A 21499-nucleotide genomic window follows, 5' to 3' on the forward strand; every position below is an offset into this window, starting at 1 on the left:
CCTGACTCCGGGTGCTTGTCTGTACGGAGTTTGTACTTTCTCCCCATGACCTGCGTGGATTTTCTTCGGGGAGCTCCACTTTCCTCCCACACTGTAAAGACATACAGGTTTGTAGGTTAATTGGCTTGGTATAATTGTAAATTGTCCCTAGTATGTGTAGAATAGTGTTAATGCAGAGGGATCGCTGGTCGGCGCGGACTCGGTGGGCCGAAGGGCCTGTTTATGCGCTGTATCTCTAAACTGAACTAAACTTTCCCTGCAGGGAAAGGAGAAGGATTGACTTTAATACTGAGGTAGAATTGATAGACCAAATGGTTGCCTATGTTCTCATGATTCTACATTGTGCAGATCATTTTCAGACCCAGAGAAAAAAAAAGATTATGGATTAGACAACATCACTCAGGAGATACAGGAAATGTGCCTCTTTTTAACTGAGTGACCCAAACCACACCACTACTGTTAAAGCAATTGAGCTCTTATTTTGCCTTTTACAGATTTGTAAGTAGCTGAGTGGGGAGAAAATATATTCACAAAAAAACCCACAACATAACATAACATAACAACACTTTATTGTCATTCGGCACAACACTGAACGAAATTTCAGCAGTCACAAAACACAGCAAAAAGAAAAAAACACAGGACACCCGACCCCAACACAAACATCCATCACAGTGACTCCAAACACCCCCTCACTGTGATGGAGGCAACAAAACTTCCCCTCTCTTCCCCCCGCACCCACAGACAGGCAACCGACACGCACAGCCCCCGCAAGAGGATGGAAGGCCCCGCGGCCGAGCCGCACCGGGCACCGAAACGTCCCGCGGCCGCACCGGGCGATGTTAAGTTCCGCAGCCGAGCCGCACCGGGCACTGAAACGTCCAGCAGCCGAGCCGCACCGGGCGATGTTAAGTCCAGCGGCCGAGCCACACCGGGCACTGAAACGTCCCGCGGCCGAGCCGCGCTGGCGATGTTAAGTCCAGCGGCCGAGCCGCGCCGGGCACTGAAACGTCCCGCGGCCACACCGGGCGATGTTAAGTCCAGCGGCCGAGCCGCACCGGGCACTGAAACGTCCCGCGGCCGAGCCGCGCCGGCGATGGAAGGCCCCGCGGGCGAGCTGCGCCCCGGGGAAGAGACCTAATAAAAGAAAGGTTTCCCCCGCCCCACCCCACCCCCACACCCCACACCCACACCCCACACCCACACCCCACCCCCCCACCACACATACACAGCCAAAAACAGAAACAAAAACCATCCCAACACCGACACAAACAAAAAAAAAGAAAAAAAGACAAACAGACTGCCAGAGAGCCGCAGCCGTTAGGCGCAGCCAACTCCTCCACAAGACATTGACTAAACTCCAATAATGTGCTTGTCATTATGTGGTAATGACCTTACTCAATCTCCCTTGATTATTCCAGTTGTACAGAGAATGGATACAGTGACTGAAGGAATGGAGACATCACAAAAAAGTTATACGGATAAACTAACTGCTGTCGAGACCGACCTGAAAAAGTTAGGTAATGTATGCAACAATTCTTATGCCAGAAAAGAAAATTACATTGAATAATCATGAAACAATTCTGGTCAGCCCTCGGAAGGATGTCATTAAGCTGGAAAGAGTGCAGAGAAGTTTTGTGAGGATGTTGCCAGGACTCAAGGGTCTTTCCTAGAGGGGGAGGTTGGGCAGGCTAAGACTTTATTACTTGGAGCGTAGGAGGCTAAGGGGTGACCTTATAGAGGTGTAGTAAAATCATGAGGGGAATTGATAGGGCAAATGCACAGAGACTTTTATCCAGGAAAAGGGAATTAAGTACCAAAGGACATAAATTTAAAGTGAGAGGAGAAAGAATATATAGGAACCTGAAGGGCTAGTTTTTAACTCAGATGCTGATGGGTTTATGGAGAAGGTAGTTGAGGCAGGTACTACAATAGTTAAGGCAAGTACCACAACAATTATCATGTCCAATTTTCAAAGCATGCATTGAATATGTTGGCCTCCATTTAGGAACCGACCTCTTCATTGACTATTATAGGAAATCATTAAATTCTCAGTGCACGTTAAATAGAGACCCATAGGAGACATGAAGAAAGGAAAATAATCTGCAGAACTGTTTCTCTTTTACAGTTCCCAATGTTCCTGATGTTGGGGGTGTCCAGAACCAAGGGCCACATTGTAAGAATAAGGGGTAGGCTATTTAGGACTGAGATGAGGGAAAACCTTTTCACCCAGAGAGTTGTGAATCTGTGGAATTCTCTGCCACAGAAGGCAGTGGAGGCCAATTCACTGGATGTTTTCAAGAGAGAGTTAGATATAGCTCTTGGGGCTAATGGAATCAAGGGATATGGGGAGAAAGCAGGAACGGGGTACTGATTTTGGACGATTAGCCATGATCATATTGAATGGCGGTGCTGGCTCCTGCACCTATTTTCTATGTTTCTATGTTTCTTTTGTGATTATCCTTCCTGTTATTGAGCATTTACCATATCTTGCAGATGACCAGTCTGGGATGAAAGACCAAAGTACCAGCTCAGAGCTGTCCAAGTTCAAAACTGATATTCAGGTCCTTCAGAACCAGCTGAATGACATTGCAGACAACGCCTCCAAAAATAGAGTTGCACTGGACAAGCTACAGGAGACTGAATTATCAACGATGCCCAATCATAACTCCCTCAAAAACTTGTTGGATGGCAATTCAAAATCCATCAGAGCCATTAACCAAACTTTGTTGGCATACAGTGGATACATTAACAACTTGGAGCAAAGCACTGGCAAACTACAAAAGGACATACAAAAACAGACCAAGTCTCAGAGCATCACGGTATTAAACCTCAGTCAAATAAACCAGACACAGATTCGTCAAAGGGATTTGTTCAGTTCACTGCAGAAATCTGTCGACGATACCAGTCAGGCAATCCAGAAGATAAGGAATGATTGGCAAGCTCTCCAGCACACTGTGTTTCAAGCACAAAAGGACACTGACTGGCTAAAGGAGAAAATACAGTACCTGCAGCTTCAAGCAGTCAACAACTCCATCATGGTGACAGGTAACAGCGACATTTTGGAAGACATGAATCATCAGCTGAATTCTCTCAGCAGCCAGATGGCAAATATTAGCTTCATGGCTAATATTCACGAGGAGAGTCTCAAAGGTCTACAGCAATATCAAAAAACCCATGATAACCAAACAGCTGCTAGTTTTGAACAACTTGAAACACGCATGGATAAAAATGAAAGAGACATTGGCTCTATTATTGGCAACATCAGTTGGACTGTGCAACATCTTCGGTCATTGACAAACGACTTGAATGGTATTAAAACAATGTGCACCAACACATTGAGTCACCATTCGGACGAGCTGGCCACTCTGACCACCAATCTCACCGTTATCCATGCGGACAGCTCGTTTATCAAAGAGCAGCAAAGTGTGATGAAAGGAAAGTTGGACTTTGAAGTTGGAAACCTGTCCATGATAATGGAAGAAATGAAACTTGTGGACACAAAACATGCTCAGCTTATTCAAAACTTCACAATTCTGCAAGGTGAGCGTTTTCTGTGAACCTTTCACGATCAGGGTAAGAAGAATTTGGTTTCATACTCATCAATTAAGTTCAGATAAGGATGCTCGACGTGCAATATATTAGGAAGTTTCAGAATGGAATTGATTTTCATTATTTGATCGTATTCAGTGACATAGCGGTAGAGCTGCTGCTTTACAGAGCCAGTGACCCAGGTTCAATCCTGACTACAGGTGCTGTCTGTACAGAGTTTGTACGTTCTCCCTGTGACTGCATGGGTTTTCTCCGGGTCTTTGGTTTCCTCCCACACTCCGAAGACGTACAGGTTTGTAAGTTAATTGGCTTCGGTAAAATTGTAAATTGTCCATAGTGTGTAGGATAGTGTCAGTGTACTGGGTGATTGCTGGTCAGCATGGACTCATTGTGTGCAGTTTTGGTCTCCTAATTTGATATTGTGTGCAGTTTTGGTCTCCTAATTTGAGGAAGGACATCCTTGCTATTGAGGCAGTGCAGTGTATGTTCACGAGGTTAATCCCCGGGGATGATGGGACTGTCATATGAGGAAAGTTTGGAAAGACTGGGCTTGTATTCACTGGAGTTTAGAAGGATGAGAGGGGATCTTATAGAAACGTATAAAATTATAAAAGGACTGAACAAGCTAGATGCAGAAAAGATGTTCCCAATGTTGGGGGAGTTCAGATCCAGGGGCCACAGTCTAAGAATAAAGGGGAGGCCATTTAAAACCTAGTTGAGAAAAAACTTTTTCACCCAGAGAGTTGTGAATTTGTGGAATTCTCTGCCACGGAAGGCAGTGGAGGCCAATTCACTGGATGGATTTTAAAGAGAGCTAGGTAGAGCTCTAGGGGCGAGCAGAATCAAGGGATATGGGGAGAAGGCAGGCACAGGTTAGTGATTGTGGATGATCAGCCATGATCACAATGAATGGCGGTGCTGGCCCGAAGGGCGAAATGGCCTCCTCCTGACCTATTTTCTATGTTTCTATGACTCAGTGGGCTGAAGGGCCTGTTTCCACAATGTATCTCTAAAGTCTAAATATTCACAAAATGAGTTCCTATGTCTACACAGTGATTGCATAAATTTGATGTTTTTAAACCAATCAAATAATTTATTTTCCTCATTAATCATGGAACAGTTATCGTAAACAAAATACTGATTTTAGAGGAATAAAAAAGGAACTGGAACAGTAGTTTACAAGAAAAGGGATTACGCTTGCCAGTGCCAATAGATTCACTTTATCCATTTTAGCATTGAGAAAAGTAAGTACTTTTTGGGATTGTAATAATCGTCTATAAATTGCCACGGTAGAGAGCTGAAAGTTGTAACAGTTTCTTAAAATATTTATCATCATGACAAATTAGGGCTAGGACATGTATAAATGTACATTTTGGATATTCAATGGGCAAATTGTCATGCACAGGAATAGTGAAGCATGAGCCTCAGCCATAAGGTATCAGTTCAATGAGGGGAAGGATGAGCCCTGACCATATTGAATGGCTGGGTAAGCTTGTGGGCCTCATGGCCTGCTCCTATCTTCTTGTGTTTTTGTGTGTTCACTTTACATTCAGTTCAGTGGCCTGGCAGGCTCTTCCCTGAGTAAAACAGAAAAGGCAGGGAGAGGAAAACTTTTTTCTATTATTGGGAGTAACTTCATTGGTGCACATGTGTTTTTATAAATGCATGAACCCTCTGACCTGTTTGTGAAAGTCCTCGACACATTTTGTGTTATCCATCGAGATCAGCACCGAAGAGTGAAAGGCCTGGATAGAGTGGATGTAGAGAGGATGTTTCCACGGGTGGGAGAGTCCAGGACCAGAGGCCATAGCCTCAGAATAAAATAATAATAATAATAATAAACATTTATTTTATATAGCGCTTTTCCAAGTGCTGAAAGACGCTTTACAAAAACAGTCAAGACATAAAAACAAACAGACAAACTATCCCGACGGAGAAGCGGCGAACAAGTAGCGCCAGCGTCCTCTCATGTCAGGGTCCGGCAGTAGACAATAAAGAACACAAGACACACAATTACAATTTTTAACACAAACAGCCATCACAGTGATTGCTCCAGGCACACCCTCACTGTGATGGAAGGCAAAGAAAAGTCTTATCTCCTCCTCATTCTTCTCCCGTGGTGCCACGAGGTGATCGAGGCTCCCGACTTTTGAAGCCCCCACCGGGCGATGGAAAGTCCCAGGGCCGAGCCACGCAGGGCAATGAGGGGCCTGCGAGCGGGTCAATCAAACCTCGCGCTTCGGGGTGGTCGAAGATGCTACGGCTGGAGCTCCCGAAAGCTGGTCGCCAGCCAGGGACCTGCGAGCTCCAGATGTTGCATCTCCGAGATGGTAAGTCCAGGCCCTGCGACCGGAATCTTCAAGGTCGATCCCAGCTGGAGGCCGCCGACTCCACGGTGTTAGGCCGTAGCACGAACGGAGACACAACACGGTAAAGGTCGCATCTCCATTGAGGAGGAGATTAGAAAAAAAGGTTTCCCCCACCCCCCCCCCCCCCCCCCCACATATACAGAGTTAAAAATAAATCAAAAGAAACATTTAAACGATAACAAAGACAAAAACAAAAAAAAGACAGAGAGACTGCCGGTGAGCCGCAGCTGCAGAACGCAGCCACGCCCCCAGAGTTAAAAGGATGTCTTTTAGAAAGGAGATGAGAAGGAATTTATTTAGTCAGAGGGTGGTGAATCTGTGGAATCCATTGCCACACACGGTTGTGGACGCCAAGTCAATGGATATTTCTAAGACAGAGATTGCCACATTTTTGATAGTAAAATTGCCTGGGGTTATGGGGTGAAGGCAGGAAAATGGGGTTGAGAGGGAAAGATAGATCAGCCATGATTGAATGGTGGAGTAGACTTGATGGGTCAAATGGTCTAATTCTGCTCCTAGGACTTATGAACATGAACTTATGAACAGCAGATATACCAAAGGTCTTAGATCTCTATGACTCGCTTCACGAGGAGGATTCCCATTGCAGCGTCTCAGGAATTATGCAACTATGTTGATCGCATCATGTACTAAAATGTTTTTTTTTAAATTAAAATATAGGTCCCCCTGGCCCAAGAGGTCCCAAAGGTGACAAGGGATTACCAGGACCACTTGGCACAAAGGGTGCAAAAGGACAAAAGGGTGACCTTGGAGAAGAAGGAGTTCCTGGATTGATGGGTTCAAAAGGTGCTCGAGGTGTTCCAGGAATTAAAGGAGAAAGGGGTAATCAAGGATACAGAGGGGCACCCATGAAAGGTCAAAAGGGTTCAACTGGAAGACCTGGAGCAAAAGGAAGCCAAGGACCGCCGGGTCTAGATGGCAAAGCAGTTCTTCCAGGACCACCAGGCGAAAAAGGTCAACCAGGAGCACCAGGAAATAGGGGCTCACCTGGACCACCAGGCCCAGTAGGAACTCAAGGACCAGCAGGCCCAAAAGGACCATCAGCGGTAATAAAACCAGTGGGCCTTGTTGGTCAAGTAAGCCATCCCTATGGCCTTGTAGGGCAAAGAAATCCGCCTTCAACAGATTCCCCAAAGCCAAACGGTAAATAATTATTTAATTATGCACTATAATGGAAGTTAAGATTTAGAGTGATCATTCTATCTCCATACTTCTCTGGTGTTGGAATCATTATAAGAAACTATTTGCAATATATCAAACATAACTGATTCAGAAACAAGGAACTGCAGATGCTGGTTTATACCAAAGACAGATGCTGGAGTAACTCAGCAGGTCAGGCAGCATCTCTGGAGGAAAAAGATAGGCGACATTTTGGTTCAACCGGAATTGTCATTGATCCTTTTCCTCAATTTGATTGATCTGCTGGGTTACTCCAGCACATTGTGTCTAAAACTGTGATTTAACTGTCTTCATTAATCATATTGTGCTCGGCATTTTCATTTCTATTGGAAGGTTAATAAATACTTGATAAGCCAAGGTGTGATAGTAAAGAAAATGTGGAGTTGAGCTTACAACGAGGCCAGCTATCACCTTATTCAAGGGAGGTGAGGATTCTTTGAGGATGTAACTAGGAAAATTGACAGGGGAGAGCCGGTGGATGTGGTGTACCTTGACTTTCAGAAAGCTTTTGACAAGGTTCCACATAGGAGATTAGTGGACAAAATTAGAGCACATGGTATTGGAGGTAGGGTACTGACATGGATAGAAAATTGATTGACAGACAGAAAACAGAGTGGGGATAAATGGGTCCCTTTCAGAATGGCAGGCAGCAACTAGTGGAGTACCGCAAGGCTCAGTGCTGGGACCGCAGCTATTTACAATATACATTAATGACTTGGATGAAGGGATTAAAATTACCATTAGTAAATTTGCAGATGATACAAAGCTGGGTGGGAGTGTGAACTGTGAGGAAGATGCTATGAGGTTGCAGGGAGACTTGGACAGATTGTGTGAGTGGGTGGATGCATGGCAGATGCAGTTTAATGTGGATAAGTGTGAGGATCTCCATTTTGGTGGTAAGAATAGGAAGGCAGAGTATTATCTGAATGGTGTCAAGTTAGGAAAAGGGGACGTACAACGAGATCTGGGTGTCCTAGTGCATCAGTCACTGAAAGGAAGCATGCAGGTACAGCAGGCAGTGAAGAAAGCCAATGGAATGTTGGCCTTCATAACAAGAGGAGTTGAGTATAGGAGCAAAGAGGTCCTTCTGCGGTTGTACAGGGCCCTAGTGAGACCGCACCTGGAGTACTGTGTGCAGTTTTGGTCTCCAAATTTGAGGAAGGATATTCTTGCAATTGAGGGCGTGCAGCATAGGTTTACTAGGTTAATTCCCGGAATGGCGGGACTGTCATATGTTGAAAGACTGGAGCGACTAGGCTTGTATACACTGGAATTTAGAAGGATGAGAGATCTTATCGAAACGTATAAGATTATTAAGGGCCTGGACACGTTAGAGGCAGGAAACATGTTCCCAATGTTGGGGGAGTCCAGAACCAGGGGCCACAGTTTAAGAATAAGGGGTAGGCCATTTAGAACTGAGATGAGGAAAAACTTTTTCAGTCAGAGAGTTGTGAATCTGTGGAATTCTCTGCCTCAGAAGGCAGTGGAGGCCAATTCTCTGAATGCATTCAAGAGAGAGCTAGATAGAGCTTTTAAGGATAGCGGTGTCAGGGGGTATGGGGAGAAGGCAGGAACGGGGTACTGATTGAGAATGATCAGCCATGATCACATTGAATGGCGGTGCTGGCTCGAAGGGCCAATTGGCCTCCTCCTGCACCTATTGTCTATTGTCTATTGTCTATTGAGATGCAGGTTTGACGGCTTGGCTAACTAATTTGAAGATAGACACAAAATGCTGGAGTAACTCAGCAGGTCAGGCAGCATCTCTGGAAAAAAGGAATAGGTGACGTTTCGGCTCTTGACCCTTTGGACTCTAGGTGTGATGAAGGATGTCGACCCGAAACATCACCTATTCATTTTCTTCAGAGATGCTGCATGACCCGCTGAGTTCCTTCAGCATTTTTTTGTGTCTATCTTCAGTGTAAACCAGCATCTGTAGTTCCTTATTACACATACTTCTAATTTGTACGTTTTTGTGACTGGTCAAAATCAAGTTTCAATAGACAATAGACAACAGACAATAGGTGCAGGAGTAGGCCATTCGAGCCTGTACCGCCATTCATCGTGATCTTGGCTGATCATGCACAATCAGTACCCCGTTCCTGCCTTCTCCCCATATCACTTCTCCCCATATCCGCCATCCTTAAGAGCTCTATCTAGCTCTCTCTTGAATGCATTCAGAGAATTGGCCTCCACTGCCAATCCTCCTTTATGTTTTTGGCTAGCTTACCTTCGTGCCTCATCTTTTCTCCCCGTATTGCCTTTATAGTTATCTTCTGTTGCTCTTTAAAAGAGTCCCAATCCTCTGGCTTCCAGCTCTTCTTTGCTATGTTATACTTCTTCTCTTTTATTTTTATCCTGTCCTTGACTTCCCTTGTCAGCCACGGTCGCCTCTTACTCCCCTTAGAATCTTTCCTCCTCTTTGGGATGAACTGATCCTGCACCTTCTGTATTATTCCCAGGAATACCTGCCATTTCTGTTCCACCGTCTTCCCTGCCAGGGTCTCCTTCCAGTCAACTCTGGCCAGCTCCTCCCTCATGCCTCCATAGTCCCCTTTGCTCAACTGTAATACTGACACTTCCGATTTTCCCTTCTCCCTCTCAAATTGTAGATTAAAACTTATCATATTATGATCACCGCCTCCTAATGGCTCTTTTACCTTGAGTTCCCTTATCAAATCAGGTTCAACGCTTAAATTTAATTACACCAAAGAATTTAGAATTATTTTTTTCGACGACTTACATATTTGATATGGATGTAAGAGCTCTTCTTTGCATTATCGTGGAACGAAATTCCTCTTTTTGTTAATTTTATTTAAAAATGATTGCACAATTGTATGGTCGTATTTCACCATCAGTGCACCTATCCATTAGAATCAGAACATTTGCAGATAAGAGGATTGTTCATCCAAAGGTGTTTGTATTGTGTCTGCAAAGAAGTGGGAATGGGAATATTGGGGTAGAGTTATTCAACGCCTTGATCCTGTTTAATAACATCATGACTAATCTTTATCTGAGTGCCATCTGCCCACTGGTTTCCATTACTCTTAATACCTCTGTGAACTAAACTCCAATGAGTTTTATTTCCCTGCTGCTTGATGTTATCAACTTAAATCCAGTTAAGACACATTAGTCAGATAATTCAACCTCAGTTGGTTTTAATGGGTGTTTGATATTGTAGTCACGGCACATTCCATTGACATCAATAAAATCAAACATCAGAGAATGAAATGGAATATGTGATTACCGCCATTTAGGTTGTTCAGCATAATTGACCGTAGATACTTTTTAGAAAAGTACAACCTTACTTGGATATTTTTGGTCTGATTTAAGGAAGGATACACTGCAGTGAACAGTCACCAGATTCCTGGGAAAGGCAGGATAATTTACAGTATGTAGCAAGATTGAGCAGGCTGGACACACACTCCCTCGGATTTAGAAGAAAGAGAAATGATTTCACTGAAACATTGGATTTTCACAGAATTTGACAGGATAAACCTCTGGAGACTGTTTCTTCTGGAGAAACAGGCTCACCCTAGTCCAGACAATCTCTCCAGATAAAGTATCAGCCACTTACTGAGATAAGGGGGAATTGCTTTCTTCAGAAAACTATTAATCTTTTGGAATTCTCTACCACTGAATTATTAAATATATTCAAGGATAACCTAGGTCTGGCAGTGCAGAGCAATCAAGAAAGATAAGGATAGGACAGGAATGTGGAGTAGATCAGATTAGCCATGATCTTCTTGAATGTCAGACCAGGCTTAAGAGCCAGTATGTTCAGCCCTACTTGTTTAGTTGAGGTTTAGGTTTAGGTTTATTATTAATGAGAGGGGAAGAAGCTATGCCTGAGTCTGCGCACTTTCCAGTTTCAGTATCTTCTGCCCGATGGGAGTGGGGAGGTGTAGCCCTAAAAGGATTTAGAAATAAGGATATGGATTTTAAGTTTGAGATACTGGTGTCTGAAGCCGCGGCAATTCAGCAAGCACAGGTGGTGGCATCAGCTTGGGATTAAGGTTATAGACCAGACAGGGGAATTCAATAGGTCACAACGGCACAGTTTATAGTGTAAGCCAATGATATAAGGCTGGATTTTGCTGGAAGCAGTGAAGCAGCAGTATTTTTCACTGATCTCAAACGAAACTGTTCAACAAAGGGCGGCCATGGTGGCGCAGCGGTAGAGTTGCTGCCTGACAGCATTTACAGCACCGGAGACCCCGGTTCGATCCTGACTACGGGTGCTGTCTGTACGGAGTTTATACGTTCTCCCCATGACGGCATGGGTTGTCTCCTAAATATTCAGTTTCCTCCTACACTCCAAATACGTACAAGATTGTAGGTCAATTGGCTTGGTATAAATGTCCCTAGTGTGTGTAGGTTACTGTTAATGTGCGGGGATTGCTGGTTGGTGCGGACTCGTTGGGCCGAAGGGCCTGTTTCCGTGCTGTATCTCGAAACTAAACTAAAGATATACACAAGCATCTATCAATCTTTATGGCAAAAATACCTCTTTTCCAATATGTCAGTTCCAAAGAATCCTGGTATCACCAACATGAATGTCAAAAAACTGGTGCTGTTCGAATTTCATTCTAAACAAATCAGGGTGTAATTGCACGATTTTTAACACACACTTATTTAGAAAGCTAAATAAGTATTGGAAAATATATATCAGATTAAGTTAGATGCTGAAATGTCATAAACATTTCTAAACAATAATAAATAATTACCTTTATCTTAATTATCTCTATGTGAATTACAAGCGAACATGCAACATTTGTGTTTTTTTAAGGCTGGAGAGGCTGCTAAGACGTTATTTATCTGAATTAGCACACAATAAAAAAATTATCCTGCAGAACTGAGAGTAACAAATGGACAATACTTCATATTTGAAAATTCCCCATGAATTCTCTTCAGGTGAATGCAATTTGCACTCCCAAAACAGTGCGCCATCTAGCAGCATAAAAGGGGCGGCACGGTGGCGCAGCGGTAGTTTTTTGACTTACAGCACCAGAGACCTAGGTTCGATCCTGACTATGAGTGCTGACAGTATGGAGTTTGTATGTTCTCCCCGTGACCTGCGTGGGTTTTCTCTGGGTGCTCTGGTTTCCTCCAACAGTCCAAAGACGTACAGGTTTAGGTCATTAAGGTCAAAAGGAATAGGAGTAAAATTAGGCCATTCGGCCCATCAAGTCAACTCCACCATTCAATCATGGCTGATCTATCTCTCCCTCCTAACGCCATTCTCCTGCCTTTTCCCCATAAGCACTGACACCCGTACTAATCAAGAATCTAGCTATCTCTGCCTTAAAAATATCCACTGACGTGGCCTCCACAGCCTTCTGCGGCAAAGAATTCCACAGATTCACCACCTTCTAACTAAAGAAATTTCTCCTCATCTCCTTAGGAAAACAATACCCTTTAATTCTGATGCTATGACCTCTAGTTCTAGACTCTCCCGCTAGTGGAAACATCCTCTCCACATCCATTCTATCCAAGCCTTTCACTGTTCTGTATGTTTCAATCTCCCCCCCTTATTCTTCTAAACTCCAGCAAGTACAGGCCCAGTGCCGACAAACGCTCATCATAGGTTAACCTACTCATTCCTGGAACCATTCTTGTAAACCTCCTCTGGACCCTTTCCAGAGCCAGCACATCCTTCCTCAGATATGGTGCCTAAAATTGCTCACAATATTCCAAATACATTTGTAGGCTAATTGGCTTGGTAAAATTGTAAATTGGCCCTAGTGTGTGTAGGGATAGTGTTAGTGTGTGGGGATCGATGGTTGGCGCGGACATGTTGGGCCGAAGGGCCTGTTTCAACTAAACTAAACTAAGCTAAAACACAGTAAATAATAGGACAGTGATTGAGTAAAGCTATCCAGAATGAAATAGTGAAGTCAAAAGTAACCTTTTACCAGTGGGAGCATAGAGGGCAGCACAGTGGTAGAGTTTCTGCCTTACAGCGCCAGAGACCTAGGTTCGATCCTGACTACGGGTGCTGTATGTACGGTGTTTGTACTTTCTCCCCGTGACCTACGTGGGTTTTCTCCAGGTGCTCCTGTTTCCTCCCACATTCTAAAGACGTGCAGAATTGCAGGTTAATTGGGTTCTGTAAATTGTCCTTAGTGTGCAGGGAGTGGATGAGAAAGTGGGAATAGGATAGAACTAGAGTGAACGGGTGATCGATGGTTGGCATGGACTCGGTGGGCCGAAGGGCCTGTTTCTACACTGTAAAACTTTAAAACTAAGTAGTGGCACAAACTGTCCTTTGCCCAATTAAGTCATTTTACTCAGAGCAGGTGATGAGGATGATGGTAAAAGTTACACTGGTGCAGTGGGAAATGTTCCTCTAAGTTTTCTGTGGTTCATCCACTCATGAGTAGGAGAACCCTTGAGGTGAATATTGTGGGATAGAAAAGAGGGAAATAAGCCTTGAAATTATTCATCCCAGGCTGGTAGTGCGAGATGTGCTTCATTTGCAACAACATTGTATTGTTCAAAATTCCATTCCATTGCTAGTTTGGAAAGTAGAGTATGTTCCAATCCCCTCAACAAAACAATGAACACTAAATAAAAGTAAAAATTCCTTAGATTATTTGTTATGTTTTCTTTCAGTAATTCCATATTCTGTGTTTTCTTTTACAGGTTGTCCACCTAATTGGAGGAGGTTTAAGGGGAAATGTTACTATTTCTCCACTGATCTCGTAGAATTTGCAGAAGGAAATAGTCTATGTAAAATTATGTCATCCGACATGATTATAATTAATAACCAAGAAGAACAGGTATTAAAACGATCAAAACATGAAATACTTCATTGTTACTTCCTACATATTTCATAAGTTCATTAGTGACAGGAGCAGAATTAAGCCATTCGGCACATCAGCTCTACTCCGCCATTCAATCACCGCTGATCTATCTTTCCCTCTCAACCCCATTCTCCTGCCTTCTCCCCATAACCCCTGACCACCGTACTAATCCAGAATCTATCTCTGCCTTAAAAATATCTATTGACGTCTCCACAGCCTTCTGTGGCAAAGAATTCCATAGATTCACCACCCTTTAGATCTGGACAACAAAATATCTTATTTACTTCAGAAACCTCAGAAGCAAAGAACCAAGGTTATGATCTGAAACACAAAGTGTTGGAGAAACTCAGTCAATCAGGCAGCATCTCTGGAGGGAATGGACGGATGGCGTTTCAGATCGGGATCCTTTCTTCAGATCAACCTGAAACAAAGTTACATTTCCGACCCAAAATGTCACCTGGCCATTCCCTCCAGCGATGCTGCCTGAAGTGTTGTTACTCCAGCACTTTCTGCTTTACCCAGGGTTCCAGCATCTACAGTTCCTTATGCCTCCAAGGTATAAGATATATATTACGTCTCCAAGGTTATGATGAATTATTTTAAACGTGTGTCCATTGTTTCGAAATGAAGTCAAACATACACAAATCTTGAAAGCTATTCAATTTTAATATATATCATAAGAAATTAAGAAAGAATGAAATGAGAAATAGTTCTTCCTGCACACCACAAGTTACTTAAACATTTAAATCTCTTTAAATAAGCGGCATTGCCAAGGAACAACAGTTGCGATGCTATATATGCCTGTCCTCTAAACCTTAAACTTGTGGCCTCTGATTCTTGATTCCCCTCATGATTTTATACACCTCTATAAGATCACCCCTCAGCTTCCTGAGCCCCAAGGAGTAATGTCCTAGCCTGTCCAACCTCTCTTTATAGATTAAGACCTCATGTCCTGGCAACATCCTCGTTACGAGTGCTGAGAAAATAGATGTGCTTCTTGTGCTCTATAATTATGTCGTCAGGAGTGAAGTTAAGAAGCAACAATAGTTAAATTCGGAATCTTCCTGTACAACAAGGGGGCTAAATAAGTAAATCCAGTTTATGCCTTGTTACAGTGATGCTTGGTTTTTAAGTAACCCATACAAGATGTTATAGTTCAAAACTCTCAAGTACTTACCGACTTGTCAGTGATTTCAGCGAAAATTAGGACAGCGTGGGAATTTTGCGATGTTTCCGAAGACGCTGTAATCTCGACCTGACTCGGCATTGTCGTGGTCATTGTCGTCGGGTAAAAAAAAAGCTTGCCGATCTGCTATGACTTTGACAGTCGCCAGCAGTCGCCTTAAAATCGCCTAAAGTAGGACAGGCCCTTAACAACCCAGTTCAAATCTCATCATGTGTAGGAAGCAACTGCAGATGCTGGTTTACACCAAAGATAGACACAAAAATGGTGGAGTAACTCCAGCGGGTCAAGCAGCATCTCTGGAGAAAAGGAATAGGTGACGTTTCGGGTCAAGACCCTTCTTCAGACTGAGAGCCGGGGGAGAGGGAACCGCAAGGTATGAAAAAGTACAGAACAGTTCAAAGCTACCACTGATGGCCAAAGAGTCCATTGTTGGCCGTGGACTCGTCTTTGCTAATGCTGGTGGTCTTGCCGAGGCAGCGTGAAGTGGATCCAATGAACTGGAGCACAATGTAGTTGTGGTGATAATGAACCAACAGCAGATGAATTAACCCATAATTTTTGTGGGCTTTCAATATCATTGTGTTTTTATATATTTGTTTATGGTTGTAAGTGCAACTGATGACACTGCATATCCCTTACCTGCATTCTGCTATGACAGGAAATATTGAAGCGACGCATAACTTTAATTCAGTCAAGTAATTCTGACAGGTCCAGAAAATATTATACACTACTTGAAAAATATTGAGCATGCTGGGCAATTTTTTTGATGTGTTGCATTATACGTATTTATTTACAGCACTAACTATTCCTGCATTCACGTTACAGCAATGGGTGAGAAATCAAATGAATGGAATTAATTACTACTGGATTGGACTGTCCGACACAAAGGAGCACAATGTATGGAGATGGGTGGATGGAACCATTGCACAGTACACGTATGTTAACATTGTTTATAAAATTAACCAATAGCTCAGTGCTTTACAGCGCCAGAGACGCGGGTTTGATCCTGACTATGGGTGCTGTCTGTATGGAGTTTGTACGTTCTCCCCGTGATCTGCATGGGTTTTCGCCGAGATCTTTGGTTTTCTCCCACACTCCAAAAACGTACAGCTTTGTAGATTAATTGGCTTGGTATAATTGTATAGATGTAAAATCATTCCTAGTGAGTGTAGGGCAGTGTTAATGTGCGGGGAATGCTGGTCGGTGTGGACTCGGTGGGCCAAAGGGCCTGTTCCATGCTGTATCTCTAAACTAAAATGAACTGAACACAGGAAAGTTATTCCTACATTAATTCCATTTTTATTCTCCCCACATTCTCTTCCATTTTCCACTATATTCTGTCAATTTATAGAGGCAATTTACAGTGACCAAACTGCATGCCTCACAGCACTGGAGACCCAATAACCCAGTCATAAAGTGATACAGTGTGGAAACAGGCCCTTCGGCCCAACTTGCCCACACCGGCCAACATGTCCCAGCTGCACTAGTCCCACCTGTCCGCGTTTGGGCTAAATCCCTCCAAACCTATCCTATCCATGTACCTGTCTAATTGTTTCTTAAATGTTGGGGTAGTCCCTGCCTGAACTACCTCCTCTGGCAGCTTGTTCCATACACCCACCACCCTTTGTAGGAAAAGTGAAAAGGTTGCCCCTCAGATTCCTATTAAATCTCTTCCTCTTCAGCTTAAACTTTTGTCCTCTGGTCCTCGATTCACAGACTCTGGGCAAGATACTCTGTGCATCTACCCGATCTATTCATCTTTGTTTAAACAGCAGCTTACCTGGTAATTTTAATAGGGCATCCACTTATGCTAAAGTAACTCAGCGGGTCAGGCAGCATATCTGGAGAAAAAGGATGGCTGATGTTTCAGGTTGTGACCCTTCTTCAGACTGAAAGTAGAGAGGAGGGAACTGGAGGTAGGAAAAGGCCAAAACAAATCAGGGCTAGCAATTGATGAACAAGAAAGGGTGGAGCCCACAATGGCCCATTGTTGGCTGGGGAAGTGATAATGAAGGAGATACGAGGATGCAAACTGTGGCACTAGTAAGACGAATATGGTGGGGGAGGGGAGAGAGAGGGAACACCGGCATATCCCTTCGTTATCACCTCTTTCCCAGCCATTATGGGCTCCACCCTTTCTTGGCCAGCCCTGCATTGTTTTGGCCTTTTCTTACCTCCAGTTCCCTTCTCTCCACTTTTAGTCTTTAGAAAGGTCCCGACCAGAAACGTTATCCATCTTTTTTCTCCAGAGATGCTGCCCGACCCACTGATTTACTCCAGAACTTTGTATCTTTCTTCGGTATAAACCAGCATCTACAGTCCCTTTCTACACACTGGTAATTTTAATAATTCCTTAATACCGTAAATACTTATCTTTCATTAGCTCTGCATATTCAATTGTGTTGTTATTTTATTCTAGAAACTGGAAGCAAGGACAGCCTGATAACTGGAAGGAGGAAGGATTTACAGAAGATTGTGCTGGCCTTGCTAATAGTGCATTATGGAATGACTTCTTCTGCACTGACACTATTCGCGTGATTTGTGAGATGAATGTTGACAAAGGTGCGTACGATATTTGAATTCTGCATTAAAATATGAAGTTGTAATTGCAATTCTGTGGTAATACAATATGTTTTAGCAAAAATAAATCCAGGACAAGTAAGTGGTAGTGCTATTCAGTGTTTTTCTAATATCATTAGTAATTGGCAGAATTTCACTTAATGTTTAGTTTAGTTTAGTTTAGAGATACAGTGCAGAAACAAGCTCTTCGACCCACTGAATCCTCACTGCCCAGCGATCCCCGTACACTAGCATTATCCTACATACTCGGGACAATTTAAAAACCTGAGTGGAAATGTTGAACACTAGAGGGCAGAGCAATTCTGTGAGAGAAGGAAAGTTTAATGGAGATGTGTGGGGCAAGTTTTTTTCTACAGTAGTGAGGGCCTGGAAAGCATTGTCAGGAGTGGTGGTGGAGGCAGATACGATGGTGGCCTTTAAGAGGCTTTTAGATAGGCACATGGAAGTGCAGGGAAAAGAGGGATATGGGTCATAGACAGGCAGATGAGATTAATTAAACTTGGCATCATGTTCAGCACAAACATTGTGGGTCAAAAGGCCCATTCCTTTGTGGTACCGATCTATGTTCAACGTTTTAGAGTTGCGCTGTATTGAGGAAGGACATTCTTGGTATTGAGGGAGTGCAGCGTAGGTTCACGAGGTTAAGTCCCGGGATGGCGGGACTGTCATATGATGAAAGAATGGATCAACTGAGCTTGTATTCACTGGAATTTAGAAGGATGAGAGGGGATCTTATGGAAACATATAAAATTATTAAGGGATTGGACACGCTAGATGCAGGAAACATGTTCCCGATGTCGGGGGAGCCCAGAACCAGGGCCCACAGTTTACGAATAAGGGGTAGACCATTTAGAACTGAGATAAGGAAAACCTTTTTCACACAGAGTTGAGAATTTGTGGAATTCTCTGCCTCAGAAGGCAGTGGAGGCCAATTCTCTGGATGCATTCAAAAGAGAGTTAGATAGAGTTCTTTGGGCTAGCGGAATCAAGGGGTATGGGGAGAAGGCAGGAACGGGATACTGATTGTGGATGATCAGCCATGATCACATTGAATGGCGGTGCTGGCTCGAAGGGCTGAATGGCCTACTCCTGCACTTATTGTCTATGTATCTATGCGTTCCATCACAAAAAAAAGCACTCTGTAAATTATGTCTCCTTTTAGGTTTATTTTTAAACTATTGGTCTTTTCACATTGCAGATCAACTTTCCGGGTGATTGTCCTGAAGAGCACGTCCAGAATTATTTGTAGACCAGTACTGGAGGTGGACTTAAGCTTTAGATCATTGACAAACAAAGGAAACATTTAAAAAGGAGTTAGAATGACGGCTACAGACCTAACCTTCCAAAGTTTGTTTCCTCATACTGCGCGCTGGGACTTTGATCTTCCTTCACTTTTAAAGTTAGCCCAAAATTTATTTTGTAAAAGAATAACTATTATTTGATAACAATAATTTGTTTATTAAAAGTAAAATTAGCAAGAAAATATATTACAGAATCCATATGAACCCTTTTTTATTTTATTTTCCCTAGATACGTATGCCAAGACATAAAAATCTGTATGTTAAACTCGTGTTTAAAAATATTTACAGTTTTGCTCACAACGCTTTCTTGTTTTTAGAAAAATGTCTACAGAATATGGCGTTGTCTAGTATTCAGTGCAATCTAGAAATAATTTCCCACAGTTTTATTGGAAAAACAAAGACCAAATCTTACTTTGTTATCATCCAGCAGTTATAAAGATGATCTGTTTCAGGGCTTGAATTTTTCAGCTGTTATTTATGATCGGGTTCATGGTTCAGTTGTTATCTTTTCCTATGAAAATCAGGTTTTTTCAGTTATTAAAAAATGTCACGAGGCAAATACGTCAATTTTCACTTTCTATATTGTAACTAAATTAGAAACAACAATAAATAACGAAAACACAAAATTGTCCATTACCATGTGCTTTTATTCATTCTAATTTTTCCTTCCAAAAGTTACCTATCAAGTGACAATTTCTATCGTGCCACTGCATAATATACCTCACAGCGGTAGAGACCAGCATTTAATCCTGACCGTGGTGGTGTTTGCACATTTTCCCTGCGACCACATGGGTTGCTCTGGTTTCCTCCCACATCCCACAGACATGCGAGTATGTAGGATTATTGCCCTTTGTAAAATTTCCCCTAGTGTGTTGGGAGTGGATGAGAAAGTGGGCTAATATAAATGTATGAGATGAGGATAGAAGCAAAGTGTGAAGCCAGAGGAAGGAATGTTGGTGGAAGGGGAGGGGGAGGGAAGGAATGTGTGTGTCCTGGTAAGACAGGGAAAAGATGGAGGGAAAAAAAGGGGGTGTGGGGGAGAAAGGAGGGGGTTGGTATATAACAGGGGTGGCCAAACCGCGGCTCGCGAGCTACATGCGGCTCTTTGACCTTTAATATGCGGCTCGTGGAAATATGTTGGCTGAGCTCCTTTTTTTCATCACAGTTAATATAAAAGGTAAATAAGAAAAAATTTCAAGCTTTATAATTATTTACTGGGTATGAATTGAGACCCCATTGGAATAAAACGTAAGTTTAATGTTCATGGTTAGTAAAAATATTTAAGAATTTAAATCCTGATTTTAATGCTAAATCTGAGTGAGGCATTGTTCTTTAGTGCTGGGGAGGGAATGGTGGGAGGCAAAGGGATTAAAGAAATTTCAGGTCAGCAAGGGTTACAGAGGAATGTCAGAAGACTGAGGTCATGGGTAACAAAATGTGTATGTAACAATAAAAACGTATGTGTAAATTTTGTTCATGTCTTGCGGCTCTCAAACATCTGAACTTTATCGTATGTGGCTCTTGCATTAAGCAAGTTTGGCCACCCCTGGTATATAACATGACTGTTACATAATACAGAGTATTTAGCGCTACCAAATGCGGACACATTTCACGACAAAAGAAATAGGAACTTGTGTACCATTTCTGTACCTAAGTCATGATATGCAAGGCATTCTTGATGTAGGATTCAATTGCCATTTTCATCAAATTGCCAATGAGCATGAAACAGACGCAGAAGCCAAGGTGCGGAGTAAACACAACAGAGGCGAGGTGAGCAACAAAATCACAAACTGGGAGAATTGATCTGGGCTGGGGGGGGTGTGAAGGATTGACAGAGATTTGAGATCAGAGGGATGTTAATATCTGGGGATTTGGACATCAAGCAGTCTGATAACCTCATGGTATAAGAATGATGTGTGGTTCCTGTCTGAGCCCTCTACCCTCTGGTGGGAGTGGAAATGTAATGATGCCTGCAGCCCATGGTTGCAGAATTCAAGAAGAGTTTATTGTCACAAGCACAAGTGCGGTGAGGTACAGGTACAATGAAATATCTACATGAGAAATGAAAATGATGGCTTGATGTTTTCTATCATTTCAACTGGGATACAGTGGCACAGCTAGTAGAGCTGCTACCTCACAGCACCAGAGATCCGGGTTCGATCCTGATCTCAGGAGCTGTCCCTGTAGAGTTTGCACTTTCTCCCTGTGACTGCATGGGTTTTCTCCAGGGGCACAGATTTCCTCACAACCCAACATTTGCAGGTTTGTAGCCTCTATAAATTACCTCTAGTGTGTGGATTTGAGTGGATTTGAAAGTGTTAACGTTGAACTAGTATGAACTGGTGATTGATGGTTGGCGTGGACTCGGTGGGCAGAAAAGGTGGTTTCCAAGCTGTGATCGGGTAATCGATGGTCGGCGTGGACTCAGTGGGCCAAAGGGCCAGTTTCAAAGCTGTATCTTTAAACTAAACCAAACTAAAGTGAATATTTAGATTCATGGATGGATATTAT

At 43.0% G+C, this 21499-nt stretch overlaps 1 protein-coding gene across 1 annotated transcript in view; it reads left to right on the forward strand.

Moving 5' to 3' along the window:
* colec12 (collectin sub-family member 12) overlaps positions 1-19603 on the forward strand; it is a 111464-nt gene extending 91861 nt beyond the window's left edge. The window contains exons 4-10 of the mRNA XM_078397291.1: positions 1419-1517; positions 2494-3540; positions 6597-7079; positions 13761-13897; positions 15933-16042; positions 17527-17669; positions 18886-19603. Coding sequence (XP_078253417.1) covers positions 1419-1517; positions 2494-3540; positions 6597-7079; positions 13761-13897; positions 15933-16042; positions 17527-17669; positions 18886-18902 — 2036 coding nt within the window. The 3' untranslated portion in view covers positions 18903-19603. The remainder of the gene's footprint in view (positions 1-1418; positions 1518-2493; positions 3541-6596; positions 7080-13760; positions 13898-15932; positions 16043-17526; positions 17670-18885) is intronic.
* The last annotated feature ends 1896 nt before the right edge of the window (positions 19604-21499 follow it).

The sequence above is a fragment of the Rhinoraja longicauda genome, chromosome 4 (genome assembly GCF_053455715.1).
Source record: "Rhinoraja longicauda isolate Sanriku21f chromosome 4, sRhiLon1.1, whole genome shotgun sequence".
Taxonomy (NCBI): domain Eukaryota; kingdom Metazoa; phylum Chordata; class Chondrichthyes; order Rajiformes; family Arhynchobatidae; genus Rhinoraja; species Rhinoraja longicauda.